The sequence below is a fragment of the Oncorhynchus keta genome, chromosome 25, assembly GCF_023373465.1.
Source record: "Oncorhynchus keta strain PuntledgeMale-10-30-2019 chromosome 25, Oket_V2, whole genome shotgun sequence".
Classification (NCBI taxonomy): Eukaryota; Metazoa; Chordata; class Actinopteri; order Salmoniformes; family Salmonidae; genus Oncorhynchus; species Oncorhynchus keta.
The window spans coordinates 31,526,860-31,550,346 of NC_068445.1; the positions used below are offsets into that span (position 1 = coordinate 31,526,860).

At 40.8% G+C, this 23,487-nt stretch overlaps 1 protein-coding gene across 4 annotated transcripts; it reads left to right on the forward strand.

Annotated features, from left to right (window-relative positions):
• The first annotated feature begins 8,679 nt into the window (after positions 1-8,679).
• Positions 8,680-22,749, forward strand: LOC118358518 (elongation of very long chain fatty acids protein 7-like). 4 transcript variants are annotated; one of them, XM_035736442.2, is made up of 8 exons: positions 8,680-8,880; positions 17,268-17,356; positions 17,981-18,171; positions 19,168-19,248; positions 19,706-19,762; positions 19,953-20,058; positions 20,293-20,429; positions 20,596-22,749. In XM_035736442.2, exons 1-8 carry the CDS (start codon positions 8,873-8,875, stop codon positions 20,869-20,871), a joined length of 945 nt encoding a protein of 314 aa, XP_035592335.1. In that variant the 5' UTR covers positions 8,680-8,872; the 3' UTR covers positions 20,872-22,749. The 4 variants fall into 4 exon arrangements, with proteins under 4 accessions (XP_035592335.1, XP_035592338.1, XP_035592336.1 ...); XM_035736445.2 differs by having other exon boundaries at positions 8,681-8,861; positions 17,273-17,356; XM_035736443.2 differs by having other exon boundaries at positions 8,682-8,861.
• The last annotated feature ends 738 nt before the right edge of the window (positions 22,750-23,487 follow it).

Below are 23,487 nucleotides of genomic sequence, written 5' to 3' on the forward strand. Positions count from 1 at the left end.
CACTGCAACCTGTATGCTCTGGAGATTTATATTTCCTTCGCTAACTTTAAACATCAGCTATCTGAGCTGCTAACCGATCGCTGCAGCTGTACATAGTCCATCTGTAAATAGCCCACCCAATCTACCTACCTCATCCCCATACTGTTTTTTATTTACTTCTCTATCTCTACTTGCACATCATCATCTGCTCATTTATCACTCGTGTTAATCTGCTAAATTGTAATTCTTCGCTATTATGGCCTATTTATTGCCTACCTCCTCATGCCTTTTGCACACACTGTATGTAGACTTTATTTCTTTCTACTGTGTCATTGACTTGTTTGTGTTATTGGCTTGTTTATTGTTTATTCCATGTGTAACTCTGCGTTGTTGTCTGTGTCACACTGCTTTGCTTTATCTTGGCCAGGTCACAGGTGTAAATGAGAACTTGTTCTCAACTAGCCTACCTGGTTAAATAAAGGTGAAATATATATATATATATATATATAAAATAATTTTTAAAAAGCTACCGAGTTCCAATCTGCCTCTGGAAGCAACGTCAGCACAATAACTGTTCGTCGGGAGTGCCACGTCTTGACATTAGTTCCTTTTTTATGTCTCTATTTTAGTGTGGTCAGGGCGTGAGTTGGGGTGGGCTTTTGATGTTTTTGTTTTGTATTTCTGCTTTTATCCTGGTATTGTTCCCAATCAGAGGTGGCTGTCAATCGTTGTCTCTGATTGAGAACCATACTAAGGTAGCCTGGGTTCCCACTATGATTTGTGGGTAGTTGTTTTGTGTATGTCACCTGACAGAACTGTTTCATTTCTTCCTTTCACTTTGTTATTTTGTTTTGTGTGTTCAGTTTAATAAATGAACATGGACACTTACCACGCTACATATTGGTCCGATCCTTCCTACTCCTCCTCAGACGACGAAGAGATTCGTTACAGGGAGCTTCATGAAATGGGTTTTCATGGCCCCAAGCATACTTCCAAAGTTGTGGTAAAATGGCTTAAGGACAACAAAGTCAAAGTATTGGAGTGGCTATCACAAAGCCCTGACCTCAATCCTATAGAAGATTTGTGGGCAGAACTGAAACAGCGTGTGCGAACAAGGATGCCTACAAACCTAACTCTGTTACACCAGCTCTGTCAGGAGGAATGGCCCAAAATTCACCCAACTTATTGTGGGAAGCTTGTGGAAAGCTACCCGAAACATTTGACACAAGTTAAACAATTTAAAGGCAATGCCACCAAATACTAATTGAGTGTGTAAGCTTATGACGCACTGGGAATGTGATGAAGGAAATAAAAGCTGAAAAAAATTATTCTCTACTATTATTCTGACATTTCACATTGTTAAAATAAAGTTGTGATCCTAACTGACCTAAGACAGGAAATGTTTACTAGAATTAAATGTCAGGAATTGTGAAAAACTGAGTTTAAATGTATTTGGCTAAGGTGTATGTAAACTTCCGACTTCAACTATAATATATATATATACTACCGTTCAAAAGTTTGGGGTTACTAAGAAATAAATAGTACCCACAAAACACCAGTCTCAACGTCAACAGTGAAGAGGCTACTCCGGGATCCTGGCCTTTTAGGCAGAGTTGCAAAGAAATAGCCATATCTCAGACTGGCCAATAAAAAGAAAAGATTAAGATAGGCAAAAGAACACAGCCATCGGACAGAGGAACTCTGACTAGAAGGCCAGCATCCCAGAGTCGCCTCTTCACTGTTGATGTTGAGACTGGTGTTTTTTTGCGGGTACTATTTAATGAAGCTGCCAGTTAAGGACTTGTGAGGTGTCTATTTTTCAAACTCGACACTCTAAGGTACTTGTCCTCTTGCTCAGGTGAACACCGGGGCCTTACCACTCCTCTTTCTATTCTGGTTAGAGCCAGTTTGCACTGTTCTGTGAAGGGAGTAGTACACAGCGTTGTACGAGATCTTCAGTTTCTTGGTAATTTCTTGCATGGAATAGCCTTCATTTTGCAGAACAAGAATAGACTAACGAGTTTCAGAGGAAAGTTTTATTTGTTTCTGGCCATTTTGAGCCTGTAATCGAACCCACAAATGCTGATGTGGCCAGTTTTATTGCCTCTAATCAGGACAACAGTTTTCAGCTGTGCTAACATCATTAGAAAACCCTGTAGCAATTATCAATTAGCTTTTTACAATTATAAACTTGGATTAGCTAACACAATGTGCTATTGGAACACAGGAGTGATGATTGCTGATAGTGGGCCTCTGTACGTCTATGTAGATATTCCATTAATAATAATCAGTTTCCAGCTACAATAGTCAGTTACAACATCAACAATGTCTACACTGTATTTCTGATCAATTTGATGTTAATGGACAAAAAATGTGCTGTTTTTAAAAAAACAAGGACAATTCTAAGTGACCCAGAACTTTTGAACAGTTGTGTATATATTTTTTAATAGCAATATATAAATCAAATTGATGTGAGCTCATTGGAAATACTTTTTGCGGTTGATCAGCTTCTGTTCTGTGGGTGACAGTGTGCTCTTATCGAAGGATGGGTCCTGGCCTTTCGAGGGCCTGTAGATCTGGGGGGGACGTGTGGTCTGCTGGTCACTGGGATGACAACCCAACTTGGGAGGGGCTTTGGTGGGTGGAGTAGAGAACATTTGGAGGGTTACTTAGTATCATTGCAAATATCATTGTACAGCTATATGGATACTCAATCACTATGGTACTTTTTAATGGTAAATTTACAAACATATATTATGATGAATAGATTTGACATATCTCATTATGGTGAAATAAGTCTAGCCAGTTATAATAGTAATGGCTTAGCAGATAGTAATAAAATCAATATTTACCTGGCTCAAAGAGAAGGAATATAATATATATTGTTTACAGGAAACTCATTCAACGATTTTAGATGGTGAGTGGAAAATGGACTGGAGGGGTGAAATATACTTCTCCCATGGGCAAAGAAACTCAAAAGGTGTGATGAAAATAATTAACAGTAAATTTGATCTGAATGTGCAAATAGTCCAAACAGATCCGCAAGGTAGATGGACCATTTTAAATATGTTATTGACCCATAAACTGATATGGCTCATTAACCTTTACAGACCAAACAATGATGATCCACGCTTCTTTTAAAATCTATATAATAAATGATCAACCCTGCAAGCAATACAAGACTAGTATTATGGTGGGAGATTATAATACTGTTTTAAATACCTCAATGGACCGTAAAGGAAATCACACTACAAACTATCACCCTCATGCTCTTAAGGAAATCATTAATTAATGGCATGGATATATTGGAACTAGTGGATATTTGGAGGCTTAAATATCCTGACCAAGTGAGATATACAGTACATGGCTGAGGCTCAATCAAGCTAGTCGTCTTGACTTATTTATTATGTCATCCTTGTTGGTACCAAAAGTGAAAAAAGTGTTGATAGGGGATAAAATGCGGTCGGACCATCAGATAATTGGCATATACATTACTCTACCTGAATTTCTACGTGGGCAGGGATATTGGAAATGTCATCAAAGCCTATTGGATGATAAAAACAAGTTAACTAGGACATAGGAATTTATAACTGAATTGTTCTAAATCCGCTTATTGTATGGGACACTTTTAAATGTGCATTTAGAGGTCATGCAATTCAGTACTAATTCATTAATAACCAAAAGCAATTTAGGTAAAAGGAGTCCATACCAACAAAGGAAATGGGTCTAATAGAACAGATAGATAGCAATAACAACTGTACCATAGAGGCTAAGAATAAGTTAGAGGAAAAACAAAAAAATGGAGGATAATAATAAATCAAACTGGATGGGATATGGGGAACAATTTAACATAGAAATGCTACCAAAAATAATTTACTGAAACTTGTTACAAATGACAGTCACCTATGATTCACCAAATTATATTTTGAAAGTGGAAGCAAAGTACTTTAACCATATGTTTTCATTTCAGTCTCCTCCATCTCCTCTAACCAAAACTATTTTTTCTATTAAATATGTCAAATGAACAGCCGTACAGAACGACTCATGTGAAGGTGAAATTACAGAGGATGAACTTCTTGATGCAATTAAAGCCTTTAAGTCTGGGAAAACTCCAGGGCTGGATGGCATATCAGTTGAGGTGTGAGGACCGTTTTAACCACTCCTTTGTAAATGGTAGATTATCAGACACCCAAGAAGGTCTGATATTGATTATTACTGAAACAGGATAGAAGTGCGAAATATTAAGAATCAGTCGACTTAAAAAATTGGAGTCCCCTTACACTTCAGTGTTGCGATGCAAAATGTATAGTGCATAGAATTAAGAAAGGTATTATCAGACATTATTCATTCTAATCAGACTGTTTTTTTTACATGGACATATATTGTAGATAATATAAGGCAAGTACTAGAAACAATAGATCACTATGAAAAATCTGGGAAACCAGGCCTGCTATTCATAGCAGACTTTGAAAAGGCTTTTGATAAAGTATCACTGGAGTTAATATATAAATGCCTGGAACATTTCAATTTTGGAGAATCTCTTATAAAATGGGTTAAAATCATGTATAGTAACCCTAGGTATAAAATAGTAAATAATGGCTACTTCTCAGAAAGTTTTAAAGTGTTGAGGAGTAAAACAAGGTTGTCCACTATCGGCATATCTATTTATTATGGCCCTCGAAATGTTAGCTATTAAAATCAGATCCAACAATAATATCAAGGGATTAGAAATACAGGGCTTAAAAACAAAGGTGTCATTGAAAACTGATGATTCGTGTTCTTTTAACTCCACAATTTGGATCATTCCACAGCCTCATAGAGGATCTACAAGTTAGGGGAAAAAGGTATTTGATCCCCTGATGATTTTGTATGTTTGCCCACTGACAAATAAATGATCAGTCTATCATTTTAATGGTAGGTTTATTTGAACAGTGAGAGACAGAATAACAACGAAGTCCAGAAAAAAACGCATGTCAAAAATTTTACAAATTGATTTGCATTTTAATGAGAGAAATAAGTATTTGACTCCTCTGCAAAACATGACTTAGTACTTGGTGGCAAAACCCTTGTTGGCAATCAGAGGTCAGACGTTTCTTGTAGTTAGCCACCAGGTTTGCACATCTCAGGAGGGATTTTGTCCCACTCCTCTTTGCAGATCTTCTCCAAGTCATTAAGGTTTCGAGGCTGACGTTTGTCAACTCGAACCTTCCACAGATTCTCTATGGCATTAAGGTCTGGAGACTGGCTAGGTAACTCCAGGACCTTAATGTGCTTCTTCTTGAACCACTCCTTTGTTGCCTTGGCCGTGTGTTTTGGGTCATTGTCATGCTGGAATACCCACCCACGACCCATTTTCAATGCCCTGGCTGAGGGAAGGAGGTTCTCACCCAAGATTTGACGGTACATGGCCCCGTCCATCGTCCCTTTGATGTGGTGAAGTTGTCCTGTCCCCTTAGCAGAGAAACACCCCAAAGAATAATGTTTCCACCTCCATGTTTGACAGTGTGGATGGTGTTCTTGGGGTCATAAGGTAGCATTCCTCCTCCTCCAAACATGGCGAGTTGAGTTGATGCCAAAGAGCTCCATTTTGGTCTCATCTGACCACAACACTTTCACTCAGTTGTCCTCTGAATCATTCAGAAGTTCATTGGAAAACTTCAGACGGGTATGTATATGTGCTTTCTTGAGCAGGGGGAAACCTTGCGGGCGCTGCAGGATTTCAGTCCTTCATGGAGTAGTGTTACCAATTGTTTTCTTGGTGACTATGGTCCCAGCTGCCTTGAGATCATTGACAAGATCCTCCCGTGTAGTCCTGGGCTGATTCCTCACCGTTCTCATGATCATTCCAACTCCACGAGGTGAGATCTTGCACGGAGCCCCAGGCCGAGGCAGATTGACAATTATTTTGTGTTTCTTCCATTTGTGAATAATCGCACCAACTGTTGTCACCTTCTCAACAAGCTGCTTGGCGATGGTCTTGTAGCCCATTCCATCCTTGTGTAGGTCTACAATCTTGTCCCTGACATCCTTGGAGAGCTCTTTGGTCTTGGCCATGGTGGAGAGTTTGGAATCTAATTGATTGCTTCTGTGGACAGGTGTCTTTTATACAGGTAACAAACTGAGATAAGGAGCACTCCCTTTAAGAGTATGCTCCTAATCTCAGCTCGTTACCTGTATAAAAGACACCTGGGAGACAGAAATCTTTCTGATTGAGGGGGGGTCAAATACTTATTTCCCTCATTAAAATGCAAGTCAATTTATAACATTTTTGACATGCGTTTTTCTGGATTTTTTTGGTTATATTGTCTCTTACTGTTCAAATAAACCTCCCATTAAAATTATAGACATTTCTTTTGTCAGTGGGAAAACGTACAAAATCAGCAGGGGATCAAATATTTTTTTTCCCTCACTGTAAATCTGGATTACAACCAAATTATGATAAATGTATTACATATTGGATCACAAAAAAATAATACTTTTACTTTACCATGTAGTTTACCAATAAAATGATCTGATGGTGATGTGGAAAGACTCGGTATACATATCCTGAAATAAATAAATGATCTCACTCCAATACATTTTAATAGAAAGTTAGCAAAAATAGATAAGATCTTGCTACCATGGAAAGGTGAATACCTTTGTATTTGTGTAAAAATCACCCTGATGAACTCTTTAGTCATATCACAGTTGACCTATTTGCTTATGGTCTTGCCTACACCTGTGAACTGTTTTTTTTCTCCATTATAAAAGAAAAAAGATTACATTTGATTTGGAATGGCAAAATTAAATGGGCCTGTTTATAATAAATATGAATTCGGAGGGCAGAAATTATTAAAGCATTAGACCTCTCACTAAAGGGTTCAGTCATACAAAAGTGGTACTTCAATCCGAACTGGTTCTCTAGCAAATTAATAAGAATGTTTCACCCTATGTTCAAGAAATGCATTTTTACTTTTATTCAGATTACACCTACTCACTTTCAGTTATTTGAAAAGGAAATAATCTCCCAAATATCGCTTTTTTTAAAAACAAGCCATAGAAAATTAATTGCAATTTCAATTTAATCCACCAGAAAAACAAATAATACAACAAATATTGTGGTTAAACTCAAATATACTAATTGATTAAAAAAACATTTTTAAAAAATCGTAAATTATGTTATAAATATGACTGGTGGAGTTATGTCATCCATGCAGCTAACTAAAACGTGGACTTTTTTCATTTAAATTATTATACAAATCAAATTGACTTATAAAGCCCTTCTTACATCAGCTGATATCTCAAAGTGCTGTACAGAAACCCAGCCTACAACCCCAAACAGCAAGCAATGCAGGTGTAGAAGCACGGTGGCTAGGAAAAACTCCCTAGAAAGGCCAAAACCTAGGAAGAAACCTAGAGAGGAACCAGGCTATGAGGGGTGGCCAGTCCTATTCTGGCTGTGCCGGCGGAGATTATAACAGAACATGGCCAAGATGTTCAAATGTTCATAGATGACCAGCATGGTCAAATTATAATATACAGAATTCTTGCAACCAAAATAATGTTATTTATATGGGGGATACAACCTTCCCAGCTCTGCGGTATTTGCTGCGAAGAGGCAGGAATCATTAGATTGTTTGTTTGTTTTGGTACTGTCCATATGAAGCTTGTTTTTGGTCACAAGTCCAGGAAGGGCTGAAGAATTGCAATATTTATCTGGTGCTAACCCTTCAGATAGCATTACTGGGCGATCTGAAAAGTCATAGTCAAATCGATCAATAATAAAATAATACTTTTAGCAAAAATGTTTATTTTCAATTTACAATCTTTAGAAACAATGAGAATGGAAAGGTTCAGAGCTTTTGTGAAACAGCACAGTTGAAAAATATATGGCAAGTAGAAATCCAATATGGATGGTGTTAAGAGATAAATGGGAGGGGCTGATGGAGCTGAAGGTCGAGACTAATAACAAGATAACTAATATAAAACATACAGTGCCTGTAAAACGTATATAGGTTCTGAACTTTTTAGAAACAGTAGTTTGAAAGATGTGGCAAATGGAAATCAAATGGGATGGACATCATACATATATGGGAAAGGTTGAGGGTAGAGGAAGGACAATAGTTCAAATAAAACTCATTTAAAAAACGGTTGTAAAATAGACTGTGACCATAAAAATGTATAAACTGGAAATACAGGCCTAAGTTGTTGTTCACTAGTTTGTTCCAATTGGCAATTGGGGGAGGCGTTGGAGGGTAATAAAGGAAATATATATATTTTTAAATGTGTATGTGTGTGTCTATGTATGTATATATCTAAAAGTGTGTATCTATATATATGTGTGTGTGTGTGTGTGTATCTTTATATATATAAGCAAAGTTATATTAACTTGAAGCGTGGGGCACCAATTTTTGGCCCTTGACGTGAACGGGCAAATGTTGTCAAGATGGCAGTACATATCATCCAGAAACATAAAACATATATTTTCTCATTCGTTTTCATTGGGAGGCAGATAAAGCGTGTTCATCAAAAGCAATCACTTTTGTATGTGAAAACACACACACACACATACAAAAGTGATTTGTCTGCCTCCCGCTTTATCTGCCTCCCAATGAAAACGAATTAGAAAAGATATGTTTTATGTTTCTGGACGATATGTACTGCCATCTTGACAACATGACCGAGCGGCGCTCCTCCCTCACCGATTTTGCCCGTTCACGTCAAGGGCCAAAGACAGGTGCCCCACGCTTCAAGTTAAAATAACTCACTCATTGGACGGTAGTTGCACAGTAGGGAAGCGACTCCCTGGAAATTACATTTGACACACCTGTCGTCAATTGCTTACAGCTGAGCCGGAGTAGTAACACAAGACCGAGTAGGATACTTCTCTCACAACATTGGAGGTTTGTGAATTATGTTCAGGTAGCCTATACCATATTGTGTTGCTACATTATTCATACACTGAATAATAACTTCTTCCTTGTGTACGCAGTCTCAGCAGGATGAAGGTGTCATATTAACGTAGGCTATATACAGTAGGCTAAACGCCCTCACTTATTTTTTACCTTTGTCACACATTGTCCGGCATTTTCTCTTAAGTGTAAACTGAGGTTGAAGGGATTTGCTTGAAGTCCGTGTTATGCGGCATCCATCTTTGCACCTGTTTCGATGCCTGGTCTGTGCTGCTGCAGCCCTGATCGATTCCTGTTTTTATCAGGTATCGTGCCTTTGTATCGGCTGTTGAATCTAACCTGGTCTTCAGGGGTGGCGATAAGGGAGGAAACATTTTATTTTACTAAATTAAATACTTTTGTAATCTTGCTTCCCTAATTTATTTTAGATGTAATGTCGAGAGTGTGGCGCATAATTCATCGCAACCCATTGTTGTGGGAAATTAGGAGTTATAAACGTTGTGGCAATATTCCAAATGATCAGCGGTGGTTTTATTGGTATTTTCTCCTCGAGCCTTCAGGTCAATTTTATAATTCAGGTGTTGCGCATGCTGTTAGTTTTACCTTGCTTTCTAGCTGCGAATTTCTTCTCTAGAAAGTAGGCCTATGATAAAAATACAGATCTATATTGTTTTCTCCAAACAATGATAATCATTATTTTAGATTTACGAATACAATTGTTCAGAAAGATATTTACGTAATACTTTTCTCCCAAAAAGATCAGTGTCAATTCTTTGTACCTGTTTTTTCCCAATATTTTGTGCACCCTCTCCTTGCAAGGAAAATGGCACTATATAAATATTGGCGAACACATTTGGGTGGGTCATAATGCCATTCCTCCATACAGAATCTTCCCAGATTATTGACATCCTTCAGTCAGTGTTTATGGATTAGATTACCCCCAAAGACCTATATTTTAGTTTCATAAAATTATGTCCATAGCGCCTGATTCCAGTCTAAGTGCCAATACTGTTTAACAAGCTAAATTGATCCTTCAATCATAAAATACATCATAGCATGGATCTTATTTAGGTCTAAACAAATTACTAAATAATTTGCTTGTACAGTTGTTTCCAGATGTTTTGTGCTGTGACCCCCTATTTCTTTTCATGCCTTTACATGTCAATATGCCTCTCTGGACAAATGAAACAATGCTTTAGGAACCTTTGCTGGTTCCTCTCAATATTTTTTTATCTTTCTGGCAATCCTTCCAAAGAGCCTATTGGCAGGTGGCATCTAATTATGGCTTAACCAAGTACTGTGATTCTCCAACTAGCCAATATTCCGTGGAGTGTCTGGATACAGCATGGCCAAAAGTATGTGGGCACCCTTTCAAATGAGTGGATTTGGCTAATTCAACCACACCCATGCTGACAGGTATATTAAATCTAGCATACAGCCATGCAATCACCACAGACAGACATTGTCAGTAGAATGGCCTGTACTGAAGAGCTCAGTGACTCAACGTGGTACCGTTATGGCATGCCACCTTTCCAACAAGTCAGTTTGTCAAATGTCTGCCCTGCTAGAGGTGCCCCAGTCAACTGTTAGTGCTGTTATTGTGAAGTGGAAATGTCTAGAAGCAACAACGGCTCGGCCATGAAGTGGTAGGCCACACAAGCTCACAGAACGGGACCGCCAAGTACTGAATCGCTCGGTTGTAACACTAACTAGTTCCAAACTGCCTCCGGACGTAACGTCAGCACAATAAATGTTGTCCGGGAGCTTCGTGAAATGGGTTTCCATGGCCGAGCAGCCACACAAGCCTAAGATCACCATGCACAATGCCAAGCGTCGGCTAGAGGTGTAAAGCTTGCCGCCATTAGACTTGGGAGCAGTGGAAACGCTTTCTCTGGAGTGATAAATCACACTTCACCATCTGACAGACAAATCTGGGGTTAGCGAATGCCAGGAGAATGCTACCTGTCCTAATGTATAGTGCCAACTGTAAAGATTGGTGGAGGAGGAATAATTGTCTGGGGCTGTTCTTCATGGTTTGGGCAAGAACCTCTAGCTCCAGTAAAGGGGAAACCTTAATGCTACAGCATACATTCTAGATGATTCTGTGCTTCCAACTTTGTGGCAACAGTTTGGGAAGGCCATTACCTGTTTCAGCATGACAATACCCCTGTGCACAAAGCGAGGTACAGAAATTGTTTGTCGAGATCGGTGTGGAAGAACTTGACTGGCCTGCACAGAGCCCTGACCTCAACCCCATCGAACACCTTTGGGATGAATTGGAACGCAGACTGCGAGACAGCCTTAATCAACATCAATGCCCTACCTTACTAATGCTCTTGTGGCTGAAAAGAAGCAAGTCCCCACATAAATGTTCCAACAGCTAACGTAAACTCACCCCATTCTATACATAATAATGGTGTTCAACCACGACATTCAAACGAGGCTGCAAAGAAAACTAATTGGACTGTAACGACTGTGTTGACTTCAAAATCTGGGGTGTGAACTACGTTTCTATTCAAGCGTTGATTGACATGGTAATGGCTGTATAGTATTGGAGAAAAGTTGAAAAAACGGACCCTCCGTTACATCGTGACGTGTCATGCTGTAACATACAGCACGCATAAAGCAACTATTTCTGTCTTACAATCTCTCTCCACCAGGTGTAGCACTTCTTTCATTGTTTAAAAACAAGAAATGGACAGTGACTGGGGTAAGTCATTTTTGCAGGCGATCATGAATCTCAAAGCCGCTGTTTACTTCTGAAGGTCACTTTAGCACCGCACTAAAAACCCGATTCAAATTCGACACAAACCTTCAAATAGGTATGTAATGACACATTATATAAGCTCTTTATAGTGTTTTATTTATATTTTAAAGGTGATAAGTTGGACAGATCGAGTGGGGGGAAAAAAAAGTTTTCCCACACATCTCTCCTCACTATCACGCCTTAGTTTCGCTTCCCCACCCACCATTTTTAAAAACACCCAACGGAGCTCATTGCCTTCTTGAAACATACAGAAATGGGCAGCGTAGAGGTCATGTAATTGATTATGTTGGAAAGGGGAGAAACTGCTTTACAATGGTATTGACATTACAGTTGATCTGGAAGTATTACGTTTTTGGGGCACTAAAATAAGGTCAATTGTACGGACCAAGGCGATGTCCAAAAGTGAGTGTGTTTACGTTAGTAGAAAGCCTTCCCAGAATAGTGGAGGTGGTTATAGCAGCAAAGGAGTGGACCAACTCCATATTAATTCTCATGATGTTGGAATGAGATGTTCGACGAGCAGGTATCCACATACTTTTGGTCGTGTAGTTTAATTTAGTTTGGAGTACTGTAGTTTAATTGGGTATATTTGATGGCTTCATCAGTGTGGGAGCTGTCAGACAGGAAAGGTGTGTCAGAGTTGCATAAACTGAAACAAACATGTCAAAGCGTGCGTCTAATGGGGTCACCATGTCACCCACATTTCTGAATGACTCTGACTAGAGTGCTATCCTCTTGTGTGTAGTCAAGACACCATGTCAAAAGAGAAACTTGCATGATCTGACCTTTTAAAGTGCCATGTGTAGATCCATGTAGTGTATTATCTCAAGTAATCACCTACTACACTATACACTGCATCCGGAAAGTATTCAGACCCCTTGACTTTTCCACATTGTTACGTTACAGCCTTATTCTAAAACTGATTGAATAAAACATTTTCAATCCACACACAAAACATAATGACTAAGTGAAAACTGTAATGTAAATGTATAAAAAATAAGTATTCAGACCCTTTGCTTTGAGACCTGAAGTTGCGCCTGTTTCCATTCATCATCCTTGATGTTTCTACAATTTGGTTGGACATGATTTGGAAAGGCACACACATGTCCTATATAAGTTCACACAGTTGACAGTGCATGTCAGAGCAAAAACGAAGCCATGAGGTCAAAGGAATTGGCCGTAGAGCTCTGAGACAGGATTGTGTTGAGACACAGAGCTGAGGAAGGGTACCAAAACATTTCTGCAGCATTGATGGTCCCCAAGAACACACTGGCCTCCATCATTCTTAAATGGATCAAGTTTGGAACCAGCAAGACTCTTCCTAGAGCTGGCCTCCCGGCCAAACTGAGCAATCGGTGGAGAAAGGGCCCTGGTCAGGGAGGTGACCAAGAACCCGATGGTAAATCTGACAGCACTCCTCAGTGGAGATGGGAGAACTTTCCAAAAGGACAACCATCGCTGCAGTACTCCACCAATCAGGCCTTTATGTTAGAGTTGCCAGACAGAAGCCAACTCTCAGTAAAAGGCACTTGACAATCCGCTTGGTGTTTGCCAAAAGTCACCTAAAGCACTCAGACCGTGAGAAAAAAGACTCTCTGGTCTAATGAAACCAAGATTGAACTCTTTAGCCTGAATGCCAAGCGTCACATCTGGAGGAAACCAGGCACCATCCCTACGGTGAAGCATGGTGGTAGCAGCATCATGCCATGGGGATGTTATTCAGGGAGTGGGAGACAAGTCAGGATTGAGGGAAAGATGAATGGAGTCAAGTACAGAGAGATCCTTGCTCCAGAGTGTTCAGGACCTCCGACTGGGGGCAAACGTTCACCTTCCAACAGGACAACAACCCTAACCACACAGCCAAGACAATGCTAGGGTTGCATTTCTCAGACTTGAACCCTATCGAACATCTCGGGAGAGACCTGAAAATAGCTGTGTAGTGATGCTCCCCATCCAACCTGACAGAGCTTGAGAGGATCTGCAGAGAAGAATGGGAGAAACTCCCCCTCAAGAAGACTTGAGGCTGTAATCAAAGCCAAAGGTTCTTCTGCAAAGTATTGAGTAAAGGGTCTGAATACTTTAGCAAATGTGATTTTATTTTATTGTCATGGGGGTATTGTGTGTTATGGCAGCAAAGCGGGGACGTTAGTTCAGCGTTTGGATCTATTGCTTGCGGTAGTTTAAATAAAATAAAATGTATTTTAAATGTTTAATCCCAGCCCCCGTCCCCTTAGGAGGCCTTTTGGTAGGCTGTTATTGTAAATACGAATTTGTTATTAACTGACTTGCCTAGTTAAATAAACATTATTTGCCCTCGGCTCAACTCATATGATTTGAGTTTTATACAGGGCAACTCTGTGCTTGAACACTTAATGCCAGTTCAGGCATATCCTGTAGACTTACTAGTACTCTGATCTATGTTTTATATAGGGAAATCTAGTTTTGAATGTTCCATGCATCCCCTTACTTGGGTGAGAAGGCCCTGGATAGGGTTGAGGTTTGTGCTGAAATGGGAGCTGCTCCCTTTCCCCTCTTACTGTATACTGTTCCCTTAAACCAGTCAGACAGCATTTGATTGTTAAAGCTTACGTTCTTATCTTAAGGTAGTTTCACGCGGTAGGCTTTGTCAGATAACACTGTGTATCCAATACTCTGGAACTTTACACGGGTCTGTTAGATTTCATAACCACCTTGTATACTGTGGTGTTGATTTACACGTTTGAGTCTCTTCTGTACACAATACTGTATTCAGTAAATTTATTGGGTGTTTTTTTGTGTGTTTTGGAATACTTTAAAGTCAAATACTTCCAAAGGACAATGTGTAGTTTTCAGGCAGATTTGATCTTGCATTGTGTGGATCTTTAGAATTAAGTTTCTTGGTGTCCCCAGTGATGAGTTCTGTTTGTCTTCTCTTATTGATGCCCCTCACAAATCAGACCTTTAACTCAATTATTCAGTTAATTTGAATGGCCTGGGAGGAACTTTGCGTACTTGTGAATATCAAGAGAACTGAAGTTCCTATTCAAAAAGCCCTACCCCTCTAGGAATTTTAAAGCGACTGCTTCACGTGGTTTGTCTAAATGCAGGCTTGTTGTACTAGCCATTACTTGGGCCTACATGTTATGCTGATTCTTGAAGAGCATTTATAAAATTAACCCTCCTCTCCTGCTTGAGATGTATGGCATGATGGCTTAGATATCTACTGGTTTAGTATGCAGGAAACCGTTTGAAAGGAAATCTGACTTGGACATGGTGAACATGTCAGACAGCAATCCAGTTGTGTTGAGTGTTGGCCTAATTGTTATACAATGCAGCTTTGTTCCATGGCTTGGCATTCTGTGTCTTCGGGCTGTGGTATTATTGAATAGAGAGATGATGACAGGATAGTAATGCTCGCCGCATGTAGCTGTTCTCTCTGTAAATGCATGGCATTTATCCTTACCCATTAACAGGGAGGGAGCTTTCCTTGATTTACCCACTTCATATGTATATACTGTATTCTAGCCTCATCCTATATAACTACTGCTGTATACACCTTTTACTATTACAATACTGTCTATACAGACCATTTGTGTGTATTACCTTGCAGACAGAACGAAAGAGTATCGTGGTCAAGCAACAACACCATGCGCTCCTTGAGTGACGGGTGGGACAGGGTCTGTGTGGAAAGCGGCATGGAGGGAGAGAGCGGAGAAGGATGACTCAAGTAGCGGAGTAAACTATAAAAATTGACGTTACACATGGCGTATCACATTTACCAAACATTCAAATACCGTTATAGAAGCTAAAGTAAAAACAAACCTGTCCGTGCATAAATACCGGTGTGTATAGCCCTACACCCGCAATAATATCTTCAAAATATTTTTACGCAACCAATACCATTTTCTTTGACCGATTCAGTTGTGGTCTTTATCGTCTGTAGCCTAGTGGTTAAGAGCAAGGAGCCAGTAGCCAAAAATAATCCCGTGAAAAATCGGTCTGTACCCAAGAGCAAGGCAATTAACCCTAATTGCTTCTGTAAATCGCTCTGGATAAGAGCAACTGCTAAATTACTCAAATGAAATGTGTGTAACCTTCCCCCCTGCCTAGCAACAGGTATGTTGTCTTGGGAATGGTATACTTGAGCAATAAGGCCAGAGGAGGTGTGGTATATGGCCAATATACCACAGCTAAGGGCTGTTCTTAGGCACAACACCAATGTAATTAGAGCAGTATAATTAAATGTTTTGTCATACCCGTGGTATACGGTCTGATATACCATGGCCTTCAGCCAATAAGAATTCATGGCTCAAAGTTTTATAATGATATTTAGAAAACAGGCCATCTTAAATAAGAGAAAATGTTGAGTAGAATAGATGGGTGATACTGATACTCAACTGAGTTGTAATAACATAATTATTATATTCTCTTAATTGAGTGAAGCTTGCGTGTGTGAAACTGACTTTGTCCCAATGTGAACGTGTGCCACACACTCCAGTCAATGAGTGTTTTGCTGCTCCCTGCATGCTGACCATGTCTGCGTTTCCAAATGGCACCCTATTTAGTGCACTACTTTTGACCAGAGCCCTATGTGTGCGGAACCCTGACTGATGGCCATTGTACTATCAACACTCCTTCCCTAGTCTCCCTCTGAGCTACTGACCGAAGCAGAGAAATGCTGATCCGATTCTTTTCACTTCAACAATAGTATTTCGCGCATGGCTGGTATATTGTGTTATATGACCCGTCCACTTTGGGTCACCATATTTGAATATGTATATTTATTAGAGGCAAATTGGTTATCTAGGACACGGTGGCAGTTTTCAAGGGATCCTTCTGTATTTTGGCAATCGGGCCCTTTATCTACTTCCCCAGAGTCAGATGAACTCGTGGATACCATTTTTATGTATACGTGTGGTTTGAAGGAAGTTTCTGATTAGCATTAGCACAATGACTGGAGGTCTATGGGTATCTGCTAGCATATACCCATAGACTTATAGTAATTGTGCTAACGCTAGTTAGCATTGGCTCTCAAAACTACCTCCAAGTGATATCCACAAGTTAATCTGACTCAGGAAGTAGATCAAAGCCTCGGTGTCAAAGTCCCGAAGTATCCCTTCATGTGGATCATCCCTGTAGGACTGCCTAAAATGTGTAGCTCTGTATTACCTCTGTCAAATGTGAATCCCCCCCCCCCAGTGTTTTATATCTATTTCCACAATTACGTTGGAATAATACTGTGAAATGGTGAAAATTCTGGTCTTTTTAGTGTAAGAATGGTTTGAAAAGACTGCCTAAAATTTCAGCCTGTTTGGTGTGATGGAGTTTTGGCCTGCCTGCTTGACACCAGGTGGTAAATAGACTAATAAGAACAAGTTTTCTGAACCTCTCTGCCAATAACAGCTAATTTTTGGTTTTCCTCTCCCCGCTCAAACCACTCCCAGACAATCCAAGCAAAACCATTCTTGCTTGAGAAATTGCCCTTTGCTAAGAAGCCATTTTTGTTTATTTTTTACAATTTTAATTGAAAACACAGTAAGGTAACGGTTTACCTTAATGTATTTTCTGTTAGCCATAAATTATTTGATTATTGAGATATAAAAAAACAGCTGTATTGGGCCTTTAACCTATGACCCCAGTGTTTCCTCCAGGACAGCTGAAGGAGCTCCGGGAGACATGGAGTTCAGGGATCTAACGACCAGGGTCGGACTCTGGTATGGGAACTTCATGAATAATGCAGGTGAGGATCCATCACTAACTGCTGTCCGACAACAATGAATAGATTGAGTTTTTGTATTAAAAAGGAAAAATGGGTTTTAGGCTACATGTTTCAGGCAAATGGGTCTCCCGAGTGCCGCTGCGGTCCAAGGCACTGCACTCAGTGCTAGAGGTGTCACTACAGTCCCTGGTTGGAATCCAGGCTGTATCACATCCGGCCATGATTGGGAGTCCCATAGGGCGGCGCACAATTGGCCCAGCGTCGTCCGGGTTTGACCGGGGTAGGCCGTCATTGTAAATAAGAAATTGTTCTGAACTGACTTGTCTGGTTAAATAACTAAAAAATCTATATATTTTTGTATGTTTTCAGTAGAAGCCAGAGTATAACGAATGAAAGCATTATGCAACATTCTCTTCCTATGTTTTCCTTGGTGGAAGTAGACAGATATTGGCTGTGTATCTAGCCGAGGTTGGTCTTCTGGGGTTGATGAAATAGCGCTGATCATCATTACAAGCCATGAGAATCAACTGTAACCTACCCTCTTAAACATATTGTTGGTGCATCACAGTTGAATGCTTGGCTAGATGGCATGATGTACTGATATATTTTATTGAATCATATACTCAACCCTTCTCTGCTGTCAAGACCCCAGGACAGAAGACTGGTTTCTCATGTCATCGCCGCTCCCTCAGACCGTAGTAATCGTGGCGTACATCTACTTTGTGACGCGGCTGGGGCCCCGGCTCATGGAGAAACGCAAGGCCTTCCACCTCAAAGAAGTTCTCATCATCTACAACTTCAGTGTCGTTGCCTTGTCCCTCTACATGTGCTATGAGGTGAGTCTCTTTCTCAATGGACTGACAGGCTCTAGTGTTTTATACTGCCTCGTCAAGCAGGACAGTCTGAGGCGAGAGGCAAAGAAATGAAGCAGTTGGGATTTCTCAAGTTTAATATGAAGAAGGATATGCTTCAGGATCACATTTCATACTTAATTACTTCTGATCATTACATTGTCAGCGGCAAGACAAACTTAATCTCAAAATAGTTGGAGGTGTTTTTATACCAATGGTTCAAAATCAAATCACATACGGTACACATTTAGCAGTTGTTATTGCGAGTGTAGCGAAATGCTTATGTTCAAATATAATTTTATTTGTCACATACACATGGTTAGCAGATGTTAATACAAGTGTAGCGAAATGCTTGCGCTTCTAGTTCCGACAATGGAGTAATAACCAACGAGTAATCTAACCTAACAATTTCACAACAACTACCTTATACACACAAGTGTAAAGGGATGAAGAATATGTACATAAAGATGTGTCCTGGAGGGCAGGTAGTTTGCCCTCGGTGATGCGTTGGGCAGACTGCACCACCCTCTGGGTTCATATAACACATGCGTGAAACGGGAGTAGATTGAGGGTTTTCCCATTGACACTAGTTCATTGTAGGGGCACAGATCAGTGATTTACCTCAAGGAAACAGGAAAGGATGCCTTTTGGTGACAAATTCCTCCCCGTTGACTGGTGTGCAGAACCTGTCTTGAGCAGGAAATGCAGGTCATGATCCATAGGCCATATAGTGAAATGTCTTTTTTGTTCCACTCTTTTGTCAGACTGTCAAGGTTTAATGGTTGTCACCAAACACCAACTTGTACTAGGTGTTAAGAAACGTGTGTGGGGGAGGGGGGTGCCGTCATACTTTCTTTAGTTTCAGTGTGAAGACGATACATTTTTATTGATGTCTAATCTTTGCATAAAGGAGAGCCATGCAACAACTAGTGTGTTGTGATTTGGAGTATGTTTTTAATTCATTGCCTCTCCTTCCTGTAGTATGTGATGTCGGGCTGGGGGACGGGCTACACGTTCCACTGTGACCTAGTGGACTACTCGGACTCGCCGCAGGCAGTGAGGGTAAGAGCTGTGGAATGTGACTCTACCTGCAACAGTCAGGCAGAGAACTACTACTGGTCGTTCCTCTCTTCTTATGAGCACTTATTCACCTGTGGAATCCCCCACTGACTCTAGCATGCCAACAAGCTGTTGGAACAAAGAAGCATTGAGAGCAGGTCATTCCATGGGAGTGATTCACACCACGTTTCCTGTGTTGCATAATATCATTGTGTGGTGAGGCCTGTTAGGCCGCCACCATCCTACCAAAGCAGGCTGACTATTCCGGCAGTCTTTTCAAACCGCTCTTACACTGAAAGGGCATTATTATTTTCACAGTATTATTCTAACCTCATATTGTGTAAATGCATATAAAACAGGAAACTCATATTATTTACCTTAAAAATTCAGTGCTGTGACAGTTTTGCTTATCTGTAAGTAACGTAATTATACTTGTCACTAATAACCTCTCTCTCCTTAGATGGCAGGGACGTGTTGGCTCTACTACTTCTCAAAGTTCATAGAGATGTTGGATACGGTAAGTTGGTTCTTTTTAGAACAGCTTTCTGACTATCTGTGTCTCGCTTGTTCAGAGGGTTTGGGTTAAATGCGGAACACACATTTTGGTTGACTGCATTCAGTTGTACAACTGACTAGGTTTCCCCTTTTCCCTTCTGTCATTTTCACTCTTGTTCTGTTCTAAATGGCTGAATTCTCCCTCCTGTCAGATCTTTTTTGTTCTGAGGAAGAAGAACAGCCAGATTACGTTCCTCCATGTCTACCATCACTCCATAATGCCCTTTACCTGGTGGTTTGGTGTCCGCTTCGCTGCAGGTACAGTAGACAAGAACTTGAGTTACTCCCATGACTGTATTAAACTACTTACAAATGGGCATACTACCAGATGTATATAGTGATCGACTGTCCCAGAAAAATTTCAGTATTCAGCAGGTCATCTTCCTTAGGAGCTGTTGTAGGAAGTGGAACCTGGAAACCTGTCCATCTAGGGTTAGCATTGCCCAATAGAACAGCAAACCATGACTGCTAATTGCTGGTGTCGTCCTCCAGGTGGCCAGGGGACATTCCATGCCCTGTTGAACTGTGTGGTCCATGTCATCATGTACTCTTACTACGGCCTGTCTGCCCTGGGCCCCGCCTACCAGAAGTACCTCTGGTGGAAGAAGTATCTCACCACCATTCAGCTGGTTCGTACTGCACTTCACTACTACACTAGTGGGGGAGTTGAATTTGAACCAATACGAGAGAGCCACCCATAAGTTTTTATGGACAAGGATATTCTGTTGGGCCTCTTGGGATGGTCTCCTTATATGTTCAAAACAAGTAATATATAACCTTCCTGTCTGTCCTCAGATCCAGTTTGTGATCGTGACCACCCACATCTGGCAGTATTTCTTCATGAAGGACTGTCCCTACCAGTTCCCAATCTTCATCTACATAATAGGCCTCTACGGCCTGGTCTTTCTCCTCCTCTTCCTCAACTTCTGGTACCACGCCTACACCAAGGGCAAGAGGCTGCCCAAGGTCCTTCAAGCCAAAACTTGGGCCCACCCCTACAATAAAACTAATGGCCAATACAATAGTGAAATAACCAATGGGAATGGTTTCCATCACGACAAGAATGAGTGACAGGGTGTCCAGCAAATCAGGCTAAGGATTGGGGGTTGAATGCATTTGAATATCAGCCTATTCAGCAACTGAAATTAGACATGGAATTCCAATATAAAAGTCAGCGCACCTTTGAATTCAAAGAGAATTGACACCAACCCTCTGGACCTTCTGATCTCTTCTGTTCTCTCTGCCAAGGCAATCTCTTCTGTTCTCTCTGCCAAGGCAATCTCTTCTGTTCTCTCTGCCAAGGCAATCTCTTCTGTTCTCTCTGCTAAGGCGCAATCTCTTCTGTTCTCTCTGCTAAGGCGCAATCTCTTCTGTTCTCTCTGCTAAGGCGCAATCTCTTCTGTTCTCTCTGCTAAGGCGCAATCTCTTCTGTTCTCTCTGCTAAGGCGCAATCTCTTCTGTTCTCTCTGCTAAGGCGCAATCTCTTCTGTTCTCTCTGCTAAGGCGCAATCTCTTCTGTTCTCTCTGCTAAGGCGCAATCTCTTCTGTTCTCTCTGCTAAGGCGCAATCTCTTCTGTTCTCTCTGCTAAGGCGCAATCTCTTCTGTTCTCTCTGCTAAGGCGCAATCTCTTCTGTTCTCTCTGCTAAGGCGCAATCTCTCAAAGCTTTGACCCAAAGCTGTACTGTACTTTTGTATTGCATATTTTCCATTTTTATACCTGTGCATTCCTTTCCTGTTCAGGGTGAGTCTGTGTTTTTAATAAACAGATTTTGAATGTTAGATAAGTGTTAGGTTAGCCAATGGTGAGACCGTTCAGTAGCTCTGTCTAGTTCTGTCAAACCAGCCTGAATAACCCACACTTCCTATGACCTGTTCTCCTCTGCTGTTTAGAATTGGTGCTGAAGAAGCTCTCTAGTTTTGGCTGCAGGATTCAGCTTTGTGACCTTGCGTTCAGCTGTTTTTTATTTTTCAATACCTGTAGTTTTTATACATTTGTTTGTACATTTAATCATAAACATTTCTATATTATGTTATTGGAGTCTAGCCTTGAGGATGATTTTGTCTATCGGCCATCTCCCAGTAAGGGCCTGAATTATTTCCTGGGCCTGTTCTCATGGATGGGAAAAACTCTGGGCCCTACCCATAGTACACCTGTAATGGTGGAGGGGTATAGGAAAACCATTGTGCCAGTAAGAACTGATGTTTACATGTATACTGAGTGGAGAATATTCGTGGTGACCCCCTCTTTTGTAAATTCCTCACCCACTTCTCTGGTTTGAGCCACAGCCTCTACTGGTGCTGAGAAATGTTCAATGCCAACCTGCTCCTGATGACAGTTGTTGGTCTACTTTAAAAACTGTATTTATGTCCAACAGAAATGACGGTGTGAATTTGAAGCCAGATAGGAAGGAGGTGGTGCAGTACTGTTCTTGCAGGATCCGGAGCAGAGCACAAGTTTAGCTTTAGCTCTGTCACAAGCATGGCACAATATTTGAAAAACAGTAGCCATTGTTTACCACTACATGCATATTCGTTAAATCTTCTGTTCCAAATTGAGTTCAGTTCAGTTATGACTTGCTATGCCATGCTTATGACAGTTTAAAGTGGACTTTCTCATTGAGTGTGTTCATATTTGGTGCTCCCCTGGTGATTGAGGACACAGCATTAGCTGAGTGTAGGATGGGCCTCCACAGGTGTAGTAAAACCCCAGTGCCTTGGGTGCAGGCTGAGTCCAATAAGCAACAGCGATCTAGCTGATCTGCAAATGATTTGCTGATGTTACCCATGTGGGTTACGTACCGTTCAGTGCCTTTGTCAGAGCCCCTCCAGCTCCTTGATGTAGTTATGAGTGTCCTCCAGACATGATGCCACAATAATTCTGTATAAAAAGTCATTTGTAAATGTAATATTTGTATTTATGATAAAAATAAATGCTCTTTATACTGTTATTATACATCACCTGTGTGATTTTTCTATTCCTGGGGCTTAATTCCTAGCAAGGATAGAAATTCCCTTCAAGGCTTTGCTTGAGCATATTTAACTGTCTATTAAGCGGGACAGATATTAGTGGTAGTAAGAACTCTTTAAAATGGGTGAATGTAACAGTATAATTTTAAACCGTCCCCTCGCCCATACCCGGGCGCGAACCAGGGACCTTCTGCGCACAACGACAACAGTCACCCTCGAAGCATCGTTACCCATCGCTCCACAAAAGCCGCGGCCCTTGCAGAGCAAGGGGAACCACTACTTCAAGGTCTCAGAGCAAGTGACGTAACCGATTGAAACGCTATTTAGCGCACACCGCTAACTAAGCTAGCCGTTTCACATCCGTTACATGAATCTTGACCTTTTACAAGGCAGCATTATCAACGTGACATTCTACCTGACACACCAGATGCCAGCTATTGAGCATTAAACCTTGGGGATCCTTGAGTTTGGACGCTGCCATTGGACGTGATGCAATGCGGGCAGTATCGCAGCTTTTCACTGCTTTCAAAAGGAGTGTTCCCTCGATGGCTGAAGCACAGAACAATGAGACCGATAATTCAGCGGATGTATAAAGTTTGTGTTTCCACTCACTACCAAAGATGGTGGTGAGAGGAAGCTGGTGGCCTGCAGTGGGAGAATGAATGACATTCTGCTAATCTTCTCATCAATGAAACATTTGATCTCAATACAGTTTTGTT

Excerpts from the sequence above, each read along its gene's own strand:
- LOC118358518 (XM_035736442.2), top strand. Across the intron at positions 18,172-19,167 it reads CCCTCTACATGTGCTATGAG|TATGTGATGTCGGGCTGGGG; the intron begins GTGAGTCTCTTT and ends TCCTTCCTGTAG. Across the intron at positions 20,430-20,595 it reads ATCTCACCACCATTCAGCTG|ATCCAGTTTGTGATCGTGAC; the intron begins GTTCGTACTGCA and ends GTCTGTCCTCAG.